The sequence below is a fragment of the Debaryomyces fabryi genome (assembly GCF_001447935.2).
Source record: "Debaryomyces fabryi strain CBS 789 chromosome Unknown contig00181, whole genome shotgun sequence".
Taxonomy (NCBI): domain Eukaryota; kingdom Fungi; phylum Ascomycota; class Pichiomycetes; order Serinales; family Debaryomycetaceae; genus Debaryomyces; species Debaryomyces fabryi.
The window spans coordinates 1-17,837 of NW_015385607.1; the positions used below are offsets into that span (position 1 = coordinate 1).

The following is a 17,837-nucleotide window of genomic DNA, read 5'->3' on the forward strand; positions in this document are numbered from 1 at the left end:
TTATACCAGTTATTAATTTGATTTAGTAGTATGGATGCTTACTTTGTTCGTAGACCATTCACGTGCAACCATCTATCCAGATCTCAAAATTTTTCACCATAATGAAGAGATCATTACTAGAAACTAGCATTACTATTGAATATTGCAAGTACTGGTAAACCTATCCGTAGCCATGTCTCATAGAAAGCTTCAAAAGTATGTCTTAATTTATTCGTTTTATCAGGAGGAACTAAATTCAAAGGTTATGTTCGTGAGAACTGAAATAGTTAATCCGGAACAAGTAGACTTTCGATTTCATATACTAACGAATTACTAGAGAAGTTGATGCGGTGTTTAAGAAAATAAACGAAGGCATAGATTTATTTAATTATTATTACAGTCGCCACCAAAGTTCAAACAGCGATTCTCAACGAGAAAAGTTAGAGGGAGACTTAAAGAAAGAGATCAAAAAGTTACAAAAATTTCGAGATCAGATTAAAACATGGCAACTGAACGATTCAATTGAGGCAGCAATAGCGCCTAGTAAATTGCAAGAGCATAGAAAATTAGTGGAGGATGCAATGGAGTGCTATAAAGATGTAGAAAAGAGCTCAAAGATGAAATCATATTCAAACCAGTCAATAATGCTAGCAGCTTTGGAGCTGGAAGAAATCGACTTATCACCAGAAGCAGAGGAGGCAGTAGGATTTCTTGAAACAAGCATAGAAGAATTGGAAGATCAATGTGAAAAATTGGAAGGTGAATATGAAAAGATATCTCAAAAAAAGATTCGTAAGAATAATCTAACAATGATAGAAGAAAGAAAACAGGAAATTGAAGGCTTTAGCAATAGAAACAAATTTCATATTGAAAAAATGGAAATGGTTATCGATTTTTTGAAAAAGGATAAGATCAGCCCTGATGCGGTGTTTGCAATTCAAGAAGATATTACATTTTATTTGGAATCCAACCAAGAGCCTGATTTTATCGACGATGATACTTTGTATGATGAATTAATTAAAGAAGCATCAAAGTCGTCGAACAATGATAATATAAATGATGAGAATAGCCAAAATGACGACATATCTTTCCAAGATCAGAGCTCTTCTAATAAGGAAGATGTCGACGAGGTTAATGTTTCAACTCCAATTAAAAAGAGCGCAGATCAATTACCTACTTCTTCTTTACATTCAAGATCTGACAATTCACCACAAACTCATCCAGACACATCATCTACACCCCAAAAGGCTCCTTTACCTATACCCTCGACCCCAGAGTTATCGAGCCCTGCGATAATTAAGAGCTTAAAGCCAGCTACTACCCCTTCGAAGCCAGTGGGAAATTTGAAATGGGCAGTAGCTGCCGCGGGAAGTGCGCCATCTACTTCTAACGGAATAGGTAAAAACGGGGATATGGATATTAAGCCTATAAAAGAAGAGCCTGTATTTATTCAATCGCAAAATTCAAGAGTGCCCTCAAATAAGTTACCATTTGAATCACAGTTTCAATCTCAAATTCTGCCAGAACCAACAAATCATCCCGAGCCTCAGCTAGAATCTCAATTTTCTGTAGAGAAAAAGTCAAATGATCCTAACTATAAGTTTGTTGAAGTTTTACAAAACTCATCGGTGTCAAATACAGAACTAGAATTATTCAGCGATTTGAATTTAATAAAGCTACCACCCGGTATTCAGGACTTAGCAATTTCTTTCACTGCTACGCGGAAAGTCTCAACGAACGATTCTAAAATATTAATTAATACCAATGCATATAACCCTTACATTACTCCAATTCAAAAGCCATTTCTTCCACTGGCTATTCAGGCAACCTTTAACCATCATTTGCCTAATAATACACAGGAGCAACGCATAAAGGCCCCATTGCACTTGCTCAAATTTCAATCATATTGGAACCGTATAAGAGCTGAAAATCAATTTGATCAATTCGTCAAAGAAATTCAATTACTATCGGCTCAAAATAATGCAGACAATGTACCAGTAATAAATGAATTAACCATGGTTTTGTTTTATGGATACTATTATGGATTTACCCCAATAGAAAATTTAATAGCAGAATCGTGCCTTTTCAAGTTGAACTGGAAACCATATGGATCTAGATCAGAAATTCAAAATAATTTGCGTGGAACAAACCAGATTCAAGATAAGTCACCATTCGATAAAATGTTATTTGAATCCAAACACTATTATTACTGGTTTAAATGTGTGAGGAATACACCTACTCCACAGGTAGATGCAAACGAATACGTTGAGCACGGCGACTATCAAGTTTTCGATTTAATAACATGGGAAACCTATATTAAATATGGCTATAGACTTGAACTTAATCTCTGCCAATTAGAACCATCTAAAACATTATTCTAGAAATCTAATACTAGTGCGGGTTGCCTCCACCATTATACATCTACTTTGTCTTGATTTTTAAAACCATTAGTTAAAGCGACGTTCTCTAAATAAAAACCAACATTTTATTACGTACTATTTAGTTTTGTAGGCCAACAAAATCGCCCAGTTCCAAATCAGCAAAAGGTTCTGATTTGAGACTAAATACATCTTCTTTCTCGGAAAATATGTCTGGTTTCTTCGAAGAATCGTTCTCCGAACGGTTTGAGGACAATTGAGTGAATTCGCTTGAAAGAATGCTATTTTTTTCAACCAATTCCATTTCTTCACAAGTCGATTGTAGTATAACATCAGAAAGAATGTTCTCATGATAATTGTTTCCAAAACTTGTCTGTGGTCTATGATATTCAGAATTTTTCCCTTCTTTGTCATTGATGTCGTAATCGTTCATAAATTGTGTGAGATTTGTATTCATGCTAGAATCATTGAGTTCAAAATCAGAATCAAATTTAGACTCGTCATACTCTAAAATAGACCTATCCATCATAGTGTCTTGAGTGATATATCTAAACAGCTTACGGTTGGAATTAGTGATTATTGGTAAACTTGGGAAAGCTTTGTTGTGAGGTCCATAGGGAATTTGAATAAACTTTTTCAACTCTCTGTCACTATTAGGCGTCTTCCATTTTATGCCAAATAAATTCAAAGTTGATCCCTTTATTTGAAATTCATCCACAATTGAGCCAATTCCTTCAAATTCTTCCATTATAGTGTAGTCTGATAGAATAGTATATATACTAAAGTAATGACAATTGTTGCAAAATTAATATCGAGTAGTTTAGCCTTCACACGACTGTTTTGATCCTCGGGTATATTGTGGGGACTACATTAAATTGATTAGCTTGATAGTACAATATCAAGAAAATCTTCAGGAAGTGGTCTATAGTTTATTACAATCATGGAATACTACTCGTCTTTGGATGCCTCGCAGTTAGATTCAGAAGTTCCAACGCTTTTTGAATTAATTTCGGCGAGCCAGTTGGAATCATTATTATCGCCATCACTAAGATATATATTAGTTCATTATGCCAGTAAATACCCATATGCGTTGCTTAAAGTTGCAAATAACTTTGAAGAATTGAATTTGTTCTTTCGAACATTCATTGAGTGGTATTTTATGAGTTATTGGCAAGGGTCATTCACAGAGAATTTCTATGGATTAAAGAGAGTAAGTCAGACTCCATTGTCAGACACCAAATATAGAAGTAGTAAATTAACGCAGTTGGTGCCCTCTATGATAGAAGAAAGGAGAAGCTTGAGCAGCTTGCAGAGGTTTGCATCTATCTTTGAAATCACAGGAGTATCATACTTGAGTGAAAAATTCAATTATTGGTATGAGATTTGGTACCCAAAGTATGTCACAAATCAATTAGTACCAAACGACCCTACAAATAGAGCAGACGTGTATAAAACAGAATTTAAAAGACGGTTTGTCAAATTATATCCTATATTGCAGAGTATTTTCAGAACAGGTAACTTCTTCACAACCCTATTGTACTTGAGTGGACTGAGTAAATCCCCCACGCTATTGACGTTATTATTCAAAATTAACTATTCAAGACTCAATCAATACGACTACTCAAAGCATGAACCTAAGGTTACTTCTAAGAAAGATATGCCCAATAAAATTGCTCCTCCCACGCTTGCTGCATCGATACTAAGAATTTTGAATAAGAACATTACAAAGCCATCATGGAGATTGATAAATTTTATTTTGGGTACATTCTTCCCAATAGCTATTTTCACTTTGAAGTTCTTAGAATGGTACAACAACTCAAATTTTGCCCTGAAAATAGCTAAAACCCAGGGAAATGTGCTAGACTCGTTATTGCCACCTCCTTCTTCTTTATCAAGAGGTCGTCGTTTAGACAGTAAGCCAAAGAAGGTTTACAACTCTGGAAAGACCTGCCCATTGTGCAAAGACGAAATAAGTAATCCTGCAATCATTGAAACAGGATATGTCTTCTGCTATTCATGCATATATAATTATCTTACCCAATCACATAAAATCGTTTCAGAAAAGGTCAAGCTAAAGAGAGAAGAATTGGATAGTGATGATGAAGAATCCGATATCGAGAAAGAAGTTCAAAGTGAAAAAGTCGGTGATGAAGCCGAGGCAAATGCCACACCAGAAGATAAGATAACAGTTGATATCAACAAAGGTGGGAGATGCCCTATCACTGGAAAGAAGTTGTTGGGCTGTAAATGGAATGGGTTAAAAGAGGAATGGGAGATTGAAGGTATACGTAGATTAATATTCTAAATAATACAGTATGTATGGCAATGTAAATATCATAGGTGCTCAATCTCACGTGGCCGTAGTTATATTGATTGATTTTTCATGAAATCTGTCTTCAACTGATTAACACTTGCAAAACTCTTAACAGAAGCCCGAAAATGACAGGTGATGCTAAAACCCTTCAAGCAATTAAGTTCGATAGAGATAATATAACATTGGATATTTTAGATCAGCTTCTTATTCCATATGCCACAAAATATATTTCAATTGAATCCATTGAGGATGCATTTCAAGCTATTAAATTGATGCAAGTTAGAGGGGCACCAGCTATTGCAATTGTCGGTGCATTTTCTATAGTTATGGAGACATACAGTAATTTGAAAAAATCCCAAGAGAAATCTAGAACTATTGATGACTTGGTAAAGTCCATTCACTATTTAATTACTGCAAGACCAACCGCTGTTAACCTTTCCAATGCTTGTTTAGATATCGAGAAGCTCATACTTAAGGAGTTCAAAAAGGAAGATTCTGTTGACCAGCACACATTTGATATCATATATCAATATTCTGTTGCATTATATGACGATGACTTGAATAATAATTTCAAGATTGGTGATAACGGGTTACGTTACATTACCGAAACATTGAAAGCGCAAAACTTTACTGGTCCATTCTCGATCATTACTATTTGTAATACTGGATCGTTAGCAACTTCGGGCCACGGAACTGCTTTGGGAATAATCAGAACTGTTTTTAATAAGTTATCTAAAGATGCAGGTGAAAAATTCTGGTTAGACCATGTTTATCCATGTGAAACTAGACCTTATAATCAAGGAGCCAGATTGACTACGTATGAATTAAATTATGAAGGAATTCCATCAACACTTATTTGTGATAGTATGGCGTCATCGTTGATTTCTACTTTAAGTAAACAAAGAAAGGTCAAAAACCTGATTGCTCCGGTTAAGTTTATCATTGCCGGTGCTGACAGAATTGTGGAAAATGGTGATACAGCAAATAAAATTGGTACATTCCAATTATCAACAATTGCAAATTATTTCAATTCAAACTCAGATAAAGAAAGTGGCATTAAATTCATTATCGCAGCCCCCAGAACCACAATTGATTTTAAGACAAAGACTGGTGATGGTATCATAATCGAGGAAAGGCCTTCACATGAATTAACTACGCTTAATGGTCCAGTTCTAACTAATAATGGAGTTGGCGGAAAACAAACGGTAGGAATTGCGACGCCTGGAATAGATGTGTGGAACCCTGCTTTTGATGTTACACCTCATGAATTAATTGACTGTATAGTCACTGAAGATGAGAATGTTTTTGTCAAAAATAGTAAAGGTGAATTTAATTTAAATGTATAGAACTCAATTATGTTATTAGTTATGCATTACTAGAAATTCTATAAATCGTTCAATATACATAATTGCTCATTCAGCTATCATTTTTTAACCTGGGAGTCCTCTTTTTCATCGCTATTTTTATTGTTGTTTTGATCTGTTACATCATCGGGTTCGTTGTCAATCTCTGATGAATTTCTTTGAGAAGCTTGCGTACTAGTATTTTGCTGTCTTTCTCCTTCAATATTGTTTCTCATTACTTGCTCCATTTTTGTATCTTCAATTGTTGGCAAAGAGTTCACATTTTCCCAAATCACTTGACCAGAATTTCCATAGCCTGGTATTTCAGACAATTTTACCCTAAAATAATCAATATCCTTCAACAAGGAGTGCTTTTCATTAAAATCCTTAAATTGCGATAACTGTGTACAAAAGCAGTCGACTAAAAGTTTCTTATAGTTATCAAATATCTGCAGAAGAATCAATGAGCACTTTATCTCAGGTAAATACTTTGTGAGTACTTTGGTAACAGTAGTTGTTTCCTTGACTAATGTTTCCATATACAGATGACATTGTTGGGGGTGCTTGAGTGGTTCTGACAAGTTAATAGTGACGATTGTTGCACAATGATTTATAGTACGATCGTACATGATAGATACCAATTTCGAGAAAAGCTCGTTTTCATGATCCTTATAATTACTCAAAATTCTAGCAAAGCTGATTTCTTCATGTGAATTAGGTGGAGGTGAAAGATTTCTCATTTGTTTGGATATGCCCTGTAAAGAAGATAACAACGCAATATTAAATTCAACTAGTTGGATACACAATGCAATATGTTTGGTAGTAATATGCTTAAGTCCTGCAGTTCTAGTCGCTCCAGCATTTAAAACTGCCTGCGATGTTTTAGAATTCATTAATTTAAAGTAATTCAATAGGTTATTTTCGATGACCGAACTTTTATTTGAGAATACTTTGGAGATAATAAGATACTCTCTGACAGTTACTAAGGATTTTAAAGTTAATTCTGGAATCATGAATGATTCGTTATGTATTATTAATCTACCATCAAGTGGCTTACTAGATTTGGAACTATTTTCCTTATCTTCTTTTGCAGTTTCATGTAAGTCTAGCACGGACATCCAAGAATCACCAGAAAATCCGCTCTTGCCATCAGTCTCAATATATTCTGCATATCCACAAATTTCGTCTATTAGTACTTGATGCTCCTGCAAGACATCCTCCTGAGTTATCTCTCTCCAAACTTCTTTATCACAGTTATTTGCTAGCATTGCTAAAGAGTTCAGATGAAATTTATGGATAAAGTAACCAATATGATTCTTGACCCAGTCATTCAAAGAGTTACCTGCACCGCTAGCAACATATCCTGGATTAATCAATTCACATTCCTGTAAATATGCAGAAGAAAGAGCATATAAGCGTAAATAATGATCGAGCGAAGCTTCAGCGGTTTGTTCCAGTCGAACATTGATAATCTTAGTCAATCGAATTTGGGTCAATTCAATTGATTTATTAATGGCAAAGGTTATATCCAAAGACATAACATCTAAATTGTCTTCAGAATTTGGAGGGATAGCTGTTAGTGCAAAATCGAGTAGTATCTTCTGTTGAACAGTAAGACGTCGCAAACATTCCGATAAACTAGTATATATTTTTGTTAGCATGGTTTCAAATTCTTTTGGTGTCATACATCTTATGTTTGATGATAAGCTGTTGCCTGAAACTCCACTACCTGGTTGCAACAAGTTATTATTTGATTCTGGTGGAACCGAAGAAGACCTTGAAGGAACATTGGACATATCAGCCAGTGAAACACCCAGTTTACCAGTACTAGGTAAATTGACTTTTATAATATCTTTAATTTCTGTGATTAATCTATCCTGATAATTTGCATATGATTGAGATAAATGTCCAGATTTCGCCAAGTTAGTAATATATTCCTTAAACTTTTCCTTTTTATCTTCTGAGATCGATTGATAAGATTTATTTAAGGACTTCGTGCCATGTTTTTTGGATTTATCGATGAAAGTCGCCATTCTATTTAAAGTGTCTTCATATGGTACATTATTGTAGTGTTGGCGTAAATCTTCCAAAAGCAAATCTATGAATGCACTAATATATCCTTTCGAGCATTCTTGTTTTAAATCTTGTATATCTGACTTCAAGTTTGAGATTGCTGACAAATTGGAAAGATCTAATGCTGCGTATGGCAAATCTGGATATAATACTAGTTTATCCTCGTCAGGATCTTCTAATTCTATTCCTGTCATCAAATGTTCAGCAACAACAATTTCGTTCAAACATTTTGAGTGATTGCCGTTATCAAAAGATATTTTAGCCAAATCGATGATTGATACTAGATATTTCAATTGTAATAATGAAGATTCTAAATGTTCAACGTTCTTTCGTTCGTTAACTTTATTTAAAATGTCTAATCCTCGTTGACATTCCTTCTCCTCAAGCAATTGTAATTTATCTAATATACCATGGAACTGTACTGCACAGCTTTCAGACTGTGACTGTATTTCCTTTATATCACCGATTGTATTGAAAAAAGAATCTGAAGATTTCGAAATTTCCTTTATGAGATTCACTTCAACGATGTCCAAATAGTGAGATAGCTCTTCTTGTAAATCATGATTGTTGGCCAAACTAGATTTCGCATTTTCATCCGGTGTTTCGTTATCTGAGAATAGATTGAAATCACCTATTACTTGTTTGAATATTCTAGGGTCATCTAGTCTGAAATTAGAATCGAGAAAAACTTTTGGAATTGATGATATTTCATCATCTCCATATGACACATAATTGTTCTTGGTTGGAAAATTTGAAATAGAAGATGAGGCCGATAAATTTCCCTGTCTATTATTATCCAGCTCAATAAATTTCTGAAGCGTATCTTCAGTTAATAATTTGTAACTCAGCTCGAAATTCTTATAATCTTCTTCGGAAACATGGATTAACGATGATTCCAATTCTTTGTTTTCAACTTTCTGTTTTAATTTCAGTAGTTGAATCTGCGGTATATCTTTTAGTGTCGGATTTCTTAGGTTACTCACTGTTGTTATCCCACCATTTATGGTTACCGTATTCTTTGGAGTTCTACTCTTTTTAGCTCTCGATGAATCTGATGCAATTGTTAATTCGTATATAGAATTTGGCCCCAATGGAGAAAATATATCATTAATCTTACCATCGTCCTGGCTGTTGTGATTATTCAATATTTGAAAATATGCCGATGACAGAAAACTACTATCTGCATCAACACTATTTTTAAATGATACAGCTGATCCTGACCTTCTATGCAAGTTATGGTTTGGCAACGATACAAACGAGCTAGATGAATACTCTGATCCATTCGCCAAGTCATCATTCAAATTAGCACTCCCATCGGTGGATAAGCGGTTAGGACTTTGTGAGGTTAATTTCTGTTCAGAATTAGAACCAGAAGACTCTGCTGACATTTCAGTTTACCGCTCTATTATCCTTTAATTATTATTCAATGTCAATTATAGTTCTACACTATTTGTTAGAACACCAGAAGTGTTATTGATATCAGAATGTCGCATATTTGGTAGCGAGACATTTTTGAAATTATACGACATCATAAGAGAATTAGTAATTCATTCTTTTAGGAATACTATCTTCTTCCTTATCCTGAAAGATTATATTAATAAAATGTCGAGTGGAGGTGATAAGAAGGGCAGTGATTCTGTCCAACAAAAAAAAGAAGATGCTAAACCAAAGCCATGTTGTGTTTGTTTGGACGAGAAAAAGCAAAGAGATGAATGTCTCTTATTCAACGGTCAAGAAAGCGGCAAGTGTGACGATTTGATTTCCAAATATAAAGCTTGCATGAAAGGGTATGGATTTGAAACCCGTTAGATGAATAGTGATGTTTATATATAGGTGGCCTAACTTGTACATAATACCTTACATAGACTTACAAAGATTTAGATTATAAATATGGTATAATATTCTATTATTATAAATGCCAATACGAGTATCATTAGTGTAACATAATCAGACGTCGTTGAACGTACCGTATGATTTGATCCCATCCCTGCTAGATAAAGAGTTGTTCCTACGGTTTCGTTTATGCCCGTGGTCTCCGTGCCCTGTAAATTCCTCGATTTCATCATGAAGATATCCTTCATTTACACCTGACGGATTTTGTACATATTCGTGATGCATTCGTTCATTCACCTTTCCGATAATCCGATTTTGAATGATGTTGTCAACCAAAACTAATTGTAGACAATTCATTACCACAGGTACAACGAACATGACCACAAATATTTCAAATTCGTCGGGATATTCATCTAGCCATACCAATAGTATGTGGCTAGTTATCCATAATAACTGAGTTTCAAAGCATTCGACTATTCCGTATAGGATAATTTTAGTAATCATGAGCGATCCAAAGTATACTCCTAATTGCTTTAAAAACGCCCTAACTGACGGTTTCTCTGGATCAGATCCATATTGACCCGACTCTATCTGAGTAATTTTAAGCCATTTTCGACAAACTTTGTTAAAGGCATTAAATACAAAGTACAAGACCAAAACTCCTATGGTGCAATCGAATACTATATTTAAAAAATACCAATCACACGGATCAATACTGTTGTCAGTATCATCTTTATCCTTATTCCTTGTACACTTCAATCTTGGATCTTTCTTAGATTTCAATATTGACAAAAACACATTGAATACATGGACCCCAAGTGCACCAATTAATTGCTTCATCACATCAAAGAACCATACTGGCCACGTTCTTCTCAATGGATACTCATAAAATCGTTTAACTATTAACGATGAGAGACAAAGCACCCCCAAAAACGCTTGCGTTATAAGTGAAAATGTACCTATTAATTCACATTTGCCATCATCACCATCATCAGGATGCTTTGGTCTATTGCCAGTTGTTTGTAAAGATATCGCAACGAATGTTGTTAACAAAATACTCGGTATTAATTTCATATCACTCTTTTAGACTAGTAAACAATCGCTTACTAACTTATCCTTACAAAGAACTAAACAACGTTTATTAGTCTACCTAGCCTAATAATCTGATTAGCAACGTGAATTCTACTTCAGGTTAAATTTTTATATACAGGTGGTATAATTTATTTGCGACCATGGAAGCAAGCTAACTATTCTTCTGCAACTATGGGTTTCTAAAATACTTGTTCTCTGTGATTTACTTACATTTGAATCCTCAAAAGAGTTTAATTTGAAGATAATCAAAGAATTATGATATCCTGTAAGATTGAAGTATTACTTGCTTAAAAATCCTACTCTTTGAATTGCCGCAAAAAGACCAACAAGCTAACAACTTCAATAAAGGTTGAGTAGACTCTTATTCACATTTTTGAGAACTGACGTTGAATATTTTAGATTTATCAGGGTACTGTACGTAGAGCTTAACTCTAATGGAAGCAGCTCAAATCATTACCAATCTATAAATGATTAGACAACCAAAATATCCACCAAAATGAGCCTGCAAATTAATATCCGAGTTATAATACTTCAAGGCCCTGAAAAACATGGGCATAAGCAAAGGCATAGCCAACCCATAAAAAGACCGAAAATAACAATCGAAGGCAATAAATTAATATTTAATGCTAACAATTCATTTTTTTCACGTTTACCAGCAGTAGGAGATAATCTCAAGTCTACTTGGAACATTAAAGTCTCATAGACTGCAAATCCTGGCAATAAAATGTCAGTTTGTAATAAATATGCATTACGAAATCCCTTTTTCCCCAACTATATATTCAATTGATCCAGAAAAAGAAGGCTATTTGTTTCTTGCATTAGCTCTCAGAGAGTGAAGATTCAACAAAGTAGTTTTCCCACTCCCTAAACCGCCCATTAAAGCCATCAACTCACCGCTTTCAATCCAAACGACACGTCTAATATCTTTTCTTATCCTTTATCATTACCTGTTGCTTCTACATCATTCCTACCTGTTACACTATTCTTAACTCCTACTGTTAAATTATTCACACTTATATTGACCAAATCATTAGAGTCCACCTGTAAGATATTAGATTCAATCATAACTGAGATAATTACCCTATATTATATACTCATTTCTATACTATTATACATTGTTTCTACTTAAACCAGTGTTATGACCATCCTTCTATACTAAATTGCAACTCATCTTAGTATTTGAGTGCAAAAAAAATGAACGTTTTCATTAGAGCGCAATGATACGGAATTTTAGTATGTTACCGTTTATGACTCACATATACAATCTGAGGCAAAAGGAAGCCTGAAGAAGAAGGAAGAGTAATTCTTAAGGCATGTTCTTTAGTTTTTTGCGCCTATTTTGCGCCTATTTTGCGCTTTTGATGGCACTTTTTTTGCGCTCAATTCTACAACCTAATGTAACTTTATGTAGTTTAATGACCCAACTAACAATAAACGCAATCTTCGCCATAGATGTTTACGTGCCTGGGTTAAGAATATTTTTATAAATAGTACCTTTAAGTTTATAATCTCAATGGTTATTTTGAGTTAATTGACTTAAGAATAATCAATCAATATGACTGGAATTTCCACTAATAGTATTCACGCGGCTGATGAAATACATAAGGTGGCTGATGTAATGACGCCAATTCATGTTACAACTACGTATAAGTATGATGATGATCCAGAGAAGTTAGTCAAAGATGAAGATTTGCCTGAAAATTCAATAATTGGAAACGTTGTTTACTCAAGAGAAACGAATCCAAATTCTGAACGAGTAGAAAAGATTTTAGATAGTATATTAGATGGGCACACTGTGGCATACACTTCTGGTTTAGCTGCTTTTTTTGCTGCATTGACATACTTTAATCCTAAAGTAGCGAGTATTGGAAAAGGCTATCATGGTTGTCATGGTATTTTGAATATATTTTCTCGTCTCAAAGGTTTAAAGCAAATATCTTTAGAAGATGATTTAAACCAATTGAATCAAGGAGATTTGATCTGTTTGGAAACTCCCGTCAACCCAGACGGTACTGTTTTTGATATTCAGTACTATGCTGATAAGGCACACGAAAGGGGAGCATTTTTATTGGTAGATTCTACATTCGCACCTCCTCCATTGCAAGACCCATTCAAATGGGGAGCTGATATGGTATTTCACTCGGCCACTAAGTACTTTGGAGGTCACAGTGATTTGTTAGCCGGTGTTTTGGTAACAAAGGATATCAATGTGAAAAATCAATTGGTAAAGGATCGTGTTGATTTGGGAAGTAATATATCTAACTTAGAGAGCTTTTTGTTGATTAGAAGTTTGAGGACATACGAACTTAGAATATTGAAGCAAGCTGAGAACACTGAGAAGTTGATAAAGTTCTTGGTAGAGAACAGAGAAAAGTATCCTAAATTGAAAAAAATTTATCATTCTTCCTTACAAACAGAGCCGTTTGTTAAGAAGCAACTATCGAATGGATATTCGCCAGTATTTTGCATTGAGCTTGAAAGCGAAGCTGATGCAAAACAATTCCCTTCGAAATTGCATTATTTTCACCACGCCACTTCTTTAGGAGGAGTAGAAAGTTTAATTGAGTGGAGAGTTCTTAGTGATTCGACAGTCAGTCCTACTTTATTAAGGCTTAGTGTGGGTGTGGAAAACATTGATGATCTAATTGCTGATATTGACCAGGGCCTTAAGTCTTCGTAGAGTGAAGTATGTATACAGAAAGTAAAAAAGATATAATCAAATAAATTTAGTGAACAAGTTGCGAATTTCGCCGATGATAGAGCTTAACTTCTATTTATCTTTTTATAAGACTTATTCTATTTGTATATTAACATTCTCTCGCTATCTACCACCTAAGAGGGCTTGTAATTTTCCCCGTAATCCTTGTTATAATTCTTGCATCGAAAACCTAGTAGTAAAGTTCTATTCACTGAACCTTATACCAATGGAGAGCAAACAAACAAAAAATTATGCGGAGAGTAAGTTTCCCAATATGGCCATAGACGCACGGCAGAGCTCAAATAGTCCAAATAGTCTAAATGTACTATTGGAAGAGATTGTTGCAATTTTATTCTGTAATTGCTCGATAACTTCAAAAAGCCATACTGGCTACGTAAAATCGTTTAACTCTTAACAATTATAGATAAAATAAACCCCCACCAAAAATGCTTGAGTAATAAGAAAAATGTACCTATTAATTTGCATTTGCCGTCATCACCATAGGGTGCTTCGGTCTCTTAGTTGTGGAGATATCGCTTACTCTGTATTAGTTTCATATCCTTTGTTATATGTTAATATATATATCGCTAGTGTATTGTATCCTTTTAGATGAAGTTTATGTTTCTTGCTTGTAAACTGACTAGATTTATTATTGGTTATGGCTTGTATAAAGGTCTGTATATTTATCTGCGACCATCGCATACACTTATTCAATTTGCCTAATTACTATTATGAATTGCGATTTAAAAACGAAACTATAGTATATAAATTTATAACTAGTACATGATTGATATAAATATCAGAATGAGTTTGCTAAATATTTAGTTAAATTGTTCTTTTTATACTTAGTTCCTTCAGAAAATGAAATAAATTAGCTTAATACAAGTCCATTAAAACAATGAATGGAGAAAAAAGATGATTGAAATGAAGGAAAACAAATTAATTAATAAGCAAAAATATCAAATGATTCTTGCAGCAAACAGATCAATGAAGAACAATGTCTATAGTCCATCATTCGTTATTCGTTATTTTTCCAATTACCCAATAAATGATTTGCCAAGCCCTTTGCCTGACCAACTATGTTTTTATTTTGGTTTCCATGCGTAGAAGAATTACTGTTATTTGAATTTAATTGGGGACTACCGATGTTGTTAACATCAGGCGATGGACTCCTTATACCATTCTTATCAGCGACCTGGGATAAAGATGCGTAGCTTGGAGTTGAGTTATCGACGCGGGGAGGCGCAATAACATCGTTCGCTTCTTCTTCAGAATCACTTCCTGAATCAAATGAAAAGGTCTTTTTGGGTTGTCTCTCTAATGGGGGTGTTGTGTTTCCCAGAAAGGCGTTGGCAGATGTAGTGTGTGGTGGTAGAGGGGATGCTTTGCGCTGAGTGTTAGATAATGTTCTTTGTAATTGTGAAGTATCCAGTGATGAAATAGTTTCACCTTGGTCTTGAATTTCCTCATCTTGACCATCATTTGTACCGAAAAAAGACAGCGCTAGTGCTTGATTTTGATTTTGATCTTGCTTCGTTAGTCCCCCACCAAAGAACAGCTGTGATAAAGAATTAGATGAAGTAGACTGTTTGGAAATTGAAGTTGAAGAATGACGTGGGTTAATGCTGGAAACTGGGGCTGTAACTGGTTGGCTTTCGTAAGTAGGGTATTGGTGCTCATCATCATTGTTTGAAGAACGAGTCATGTTGTGAGTAAATACCAGTTGAGCCAACGATTGACTTGAATTTTTAGTGCTAATCGACAATCCATCATCAGAGTCATCAGAGTCATCTTCGCTATCCGAATTACTGAAACTGAATGCCGAAGACTTTATATTTGAAGCGTCCGGACTAGTAGGTTTCACAAACCCTTGACTGTTATCATTTGCGGCAACGCCTGCATTCTGAACTTTGTTGCCGGAATCATTAGACTCAGAGACGGATTTACTATTATTATGATTGCTGATCGGGTAATTGAGGTTATTGCTGTTGATAACTGATGGATCAATTATTGGCATTTTGTCATTATTGAATTCTTCGTTTTCAATAACTTCATAATCAAAATTAGAACCTAACGTAATATTGTCTGGCACATCAACAACATCAGGAGTCTTACTATTATTCTTATCGTTCAATCCATAGATCGCATGATCGGGATCACAGGTATAAACCGTATTGTAATCATAATAATAATCGTAACCCCTATTGTTCGCATTATGGGATAAACTTGATGTGTATGGATTATCATCGTCACTTTCTTCGTCTGAAGAACCACAATTTAATGTCGTGGAAGGTAATAAATGAATACTTCTATGAAACTTACTGTTTGTAGTGGAGATCGAATCAGTATCTTCAGTATTATCATTATTACTATTTTTATTGTTCTCCTTATTCGCTGACAAAGACAAGCCTGGCACTGGTACATTGGGAGAAGATGGTGATTTCACTTTTAAGAAAAATCCTCCTTCATCATCATCGTCGTCTTCATTCTCGTCATCTCCAGAATCATCTTGGTCCTCATGAGGTGTTTCGTACATATAATCTTCCTCTTCATCATCATAATAATAGTCTTCCTCGTCATCATCATAATAATCGTCATCATCTTCATCCGAATATTCATCTACTGCAATACATTGCTGTACCACATCATTAAAGTGGATGCGACGATCTTTCTTAGGAATAGGGCTTGATGAACTAGTGGAATTTGTTCCAGTCGATACCGCTTCATTATTAGAAGGTTTCGCAGTAGTGTTGTCAGATGAGGTATTATTTGATTGATTATTTGTATCTTTGTTCGTTGCTTGATCACTGCTTGTTGATTCTGTTTTCTTATCATCGTTTAAATTCTGTAAATTAACCATGCTATTATTCTGAGAATCTATATTTTTGTATTGAGAATTCAATTTAGCTGAAATTGCATCGTAGTCATCAAATTCAGGAGGTTCATTCTCGTTATGCGGTTGATTTTCTTTGCTGGTTTGCGATTCATGTTCTTGGCGCTGTTTATCATGCATTCTATTCGTCGCAAGTTGTAACTTCAATAAGTTGGAATGACTAATCATCATATCTTGAACCGTTCTACGTTTCAAAATTGGTTTTGGTCCTTTCTTTTGCTTGTTTGGTATTGAAATATCCCCCGCAACCGCACTCGTAGCAGTAGTGATTCGCTTATGATTATCTTCGTCATCCGCCTCTCCATGTTCCTCATCCTTCATAATAGGCCCATACAACCAAGTGACATCACTATCCTTGGACCAATTGACTACTTCGGGATTGATTGTCTTTAAATTGGACCTTCGTTGAGCCCATGTTCTCCAACTCGCATTCTCTAGTCTTGCTGAATTAGCAACGTCTTTCCGCTTCTGAATAACATAACGCCAACTCTTAGATATATCAGATACATCCCATTGATGTGAGAGATAATCCACATGTCTCGATGGCTCGTATTGAATATCTGTATCATCATGAGGTAACATTTCCGGGCTTTTTAGAGCAACCGGTGATTGTACCTTATAGCTTTCTCTATCTTCTTCATTGTCGTCAACTAAAGCATCATTATCAACTTCTAATCCTTCTTTGTTGATAGAGCTGCCATCCAGGGGTGAAGCCTTGTTTCCCGAACTTATTTCCGATTTTCCCTTAGAATCCACCTCTCCTGACTTAGCATTCTCAACTTCTGATGGTTGAATAAATTCATCGAGGAGTCCAAGCGACCTTGTTCTTTTCAATTTGAAAGTAGTATTTTCGAAATGATCATCATCTTCAGCCTCAACGTGCTGAGAAGTGGTAGCGCCACCAGTGAAAACATCACCCAAATTGTTACTGGATGACATATCTTTAGGTGGTTTCTAATGTTATTGAGAATGAATTATCTATAAATACAAACTAACTGCTTAATTTGATTAATTAATTGTCTCTATGTTATAGGATAACTTTTTTATTTCATGATCGGAAAGGATTGTATGGGGAAAGGTTTTGTGTAACCTTATGATTGACTTCAACATTCAACTATATACACAATATAAGGCTAATGCCGGATTGGTAGAAGCATTCAATTGTGGTGAATTATCATATAAAGACTCGGGTCTATAGTTGATGTACAAAGCAGTGTTTTTATCTACGTCTTGG

The 17,837-nt window shown here is 34.9% G+C and overlaps 9 protein-coding genes across 9 annotated transcripts; 5 read left to right on the forward strand and 4 right to left on the reverse strand.

Annotated features, from left to right (window-relative positions):
• Positions 1 to 623: 623 nt before the first annotated feature.
• On the forward strand, positions 624 to 2,360 carry NOT3 (CCR4-NOT core subunit; the record flags this gene model as incomplete). Its single annotated transcript, XM_015614039.1, has 1 exon — positions 624 to 2,360. One exon carries the CDS (start codon positions 624 to 626, stop codon positions 2,358 to 2,360), a length of 1,737 nt encoding a protein of 578 aa, XP_015465125.1.
• A 118-nt stretch (positions 2,361 to 2,478) lies between these two features.
• AC631_05211 (uncharacterized protein) lies at positions 2,479 to 3,105 on the reverse strand (the record flags this gene model as incomplete). The annotated part of the gene is made up of 1 exon (XM_015614040.1): positions 2,479 to 3,105. One exon carries the CDS (start codon positions 3,103 to 3,105, stop codon positions 2,479 to 2,481), a length of 627 nt encoding a protein of 208 aa, XP_015465126.1.
• Positions 3,106 to 3,297: 192 nt separating this feature from the next.
• Positions 3,298 to 4,662, forward strand: PEX12 (ubiquitin-protein ligase peroxin 12; the record flags this gene model as incomplete). Its single annotated transcript, XM_015614041.1, has 1 exon — positions 3,298 to 4,662. One exon carries the CDS (start codon positions 3,298 to 3,300, stop codon positions 4,660 to 4,662), a length of 1,365 nt encoding a protein of 454 aa, XP_015465127.1.
• Positions 4,663 to 4,796: 134 nt separating this feature from the next.
• AC631_05213 (S-methyl-5-thioribose-1-phosphate isomerase) lies at positions 4,797 to 6,017 on the forward strand (the record flags this gene model as incomplete). Its single annotated transcript, XM_015614042.1, has 1 exon — positions 4,797 to 6,017. One exon carries the CDS (start codon positions 4,797 to 4,799, stop codon positions 6,015 to 6,017), a length of 1,221 nt encoding a protein of 406 aa, XP_015465128.1.
• Positions 6,018 to 6,094: 77 nt separating this feature from the next.
• On the reverse strand, positions 6,095 to 9,475 carry AC631_05214 (uncharacterized protein; the record flags this gene model as incomplete). Its single annotated transcript, XM_015614043.1, has 1 exon — positions 6,095 to 9,475. One exon carries the CDS (start codon positions 9,473 to 9,475, stop codon positions 6,095 to 6,097), a length of 3,381 nt encoding a protein of 1,126 aa, XP_015465129.1.
• Positions 9,476 to 9,689: 214 nt separating this feature from the next.
• Positions 9,690 to 9,896, forward strand: COX17 (copper metallochaperone; the record flags this gene model as incomplete). The annotated part of the gene is made up of 1 exon (XM_015614044.1): positions 9,690 to 9,896. The coding sequence occupies one exon, from the start codon at positions 9,690 to 9,692 to the stop codon at positions 9,894 to 9,896; it is 207 nt and encodes a 68-aa protein (XP_015465130.1).
• Positions 9,897 to 10,034: 138 nt separating this feature from the next.
• AC631_05216 (uncharacterized protein) lies at positions 10,035 to 10,994 on the reverse strand (the record flags this gene model as incomplete). Its single annotated transcript, XM_015614045.1, has 1 exon — positions 10,035 to 10,994. One exon carries the CDS (start codon positions 10,992 to 10,994, stop codon positions 10,035 to 10,037), a length of 960 nt encoding a protein of 319 aa, XP_015465131.1.
• A 1,573-nt stretch (positions 10,995 to 12,567) lies between these two features.
• On the forward strand, positions 12,568 to 13,692 carry AC631_05217 (putative cystathionine beta-lyase; the record flags this gene model as incomplete). Its single annotated transcript, XM_015614046.1, has 1 exon — positions 12,568 to 13,692. One exon carries the CDS (start codon positions 12,568 to 12,570, stop codon positions 13,690 to 13,692), a length of 1,125 nt encoding a protein of 374 aa, XP_015465132.1.
• A 1,036-nt stretch (positions 13,693 to 14,728) lies between these two features.
• Positions 14,729 to 17,542, reverse strand: REG1 (protein phosphatase regulator; the record flags this gene model as incomplete). The annotated part of the gene is made up of 1 exon (XM_015614047.1): positions 14,729 to 17,542. The coding sequence occupies one exon, from the start codon at positions 17,540 to 17,542 to the stop codon at positions 14,729 to 14,731; it is 2,814 nt and encodes a 937-aa protein (XP_015465133.1).
• Positions 17,543 to 17,837: the final 295 nt, after the last annotated feature.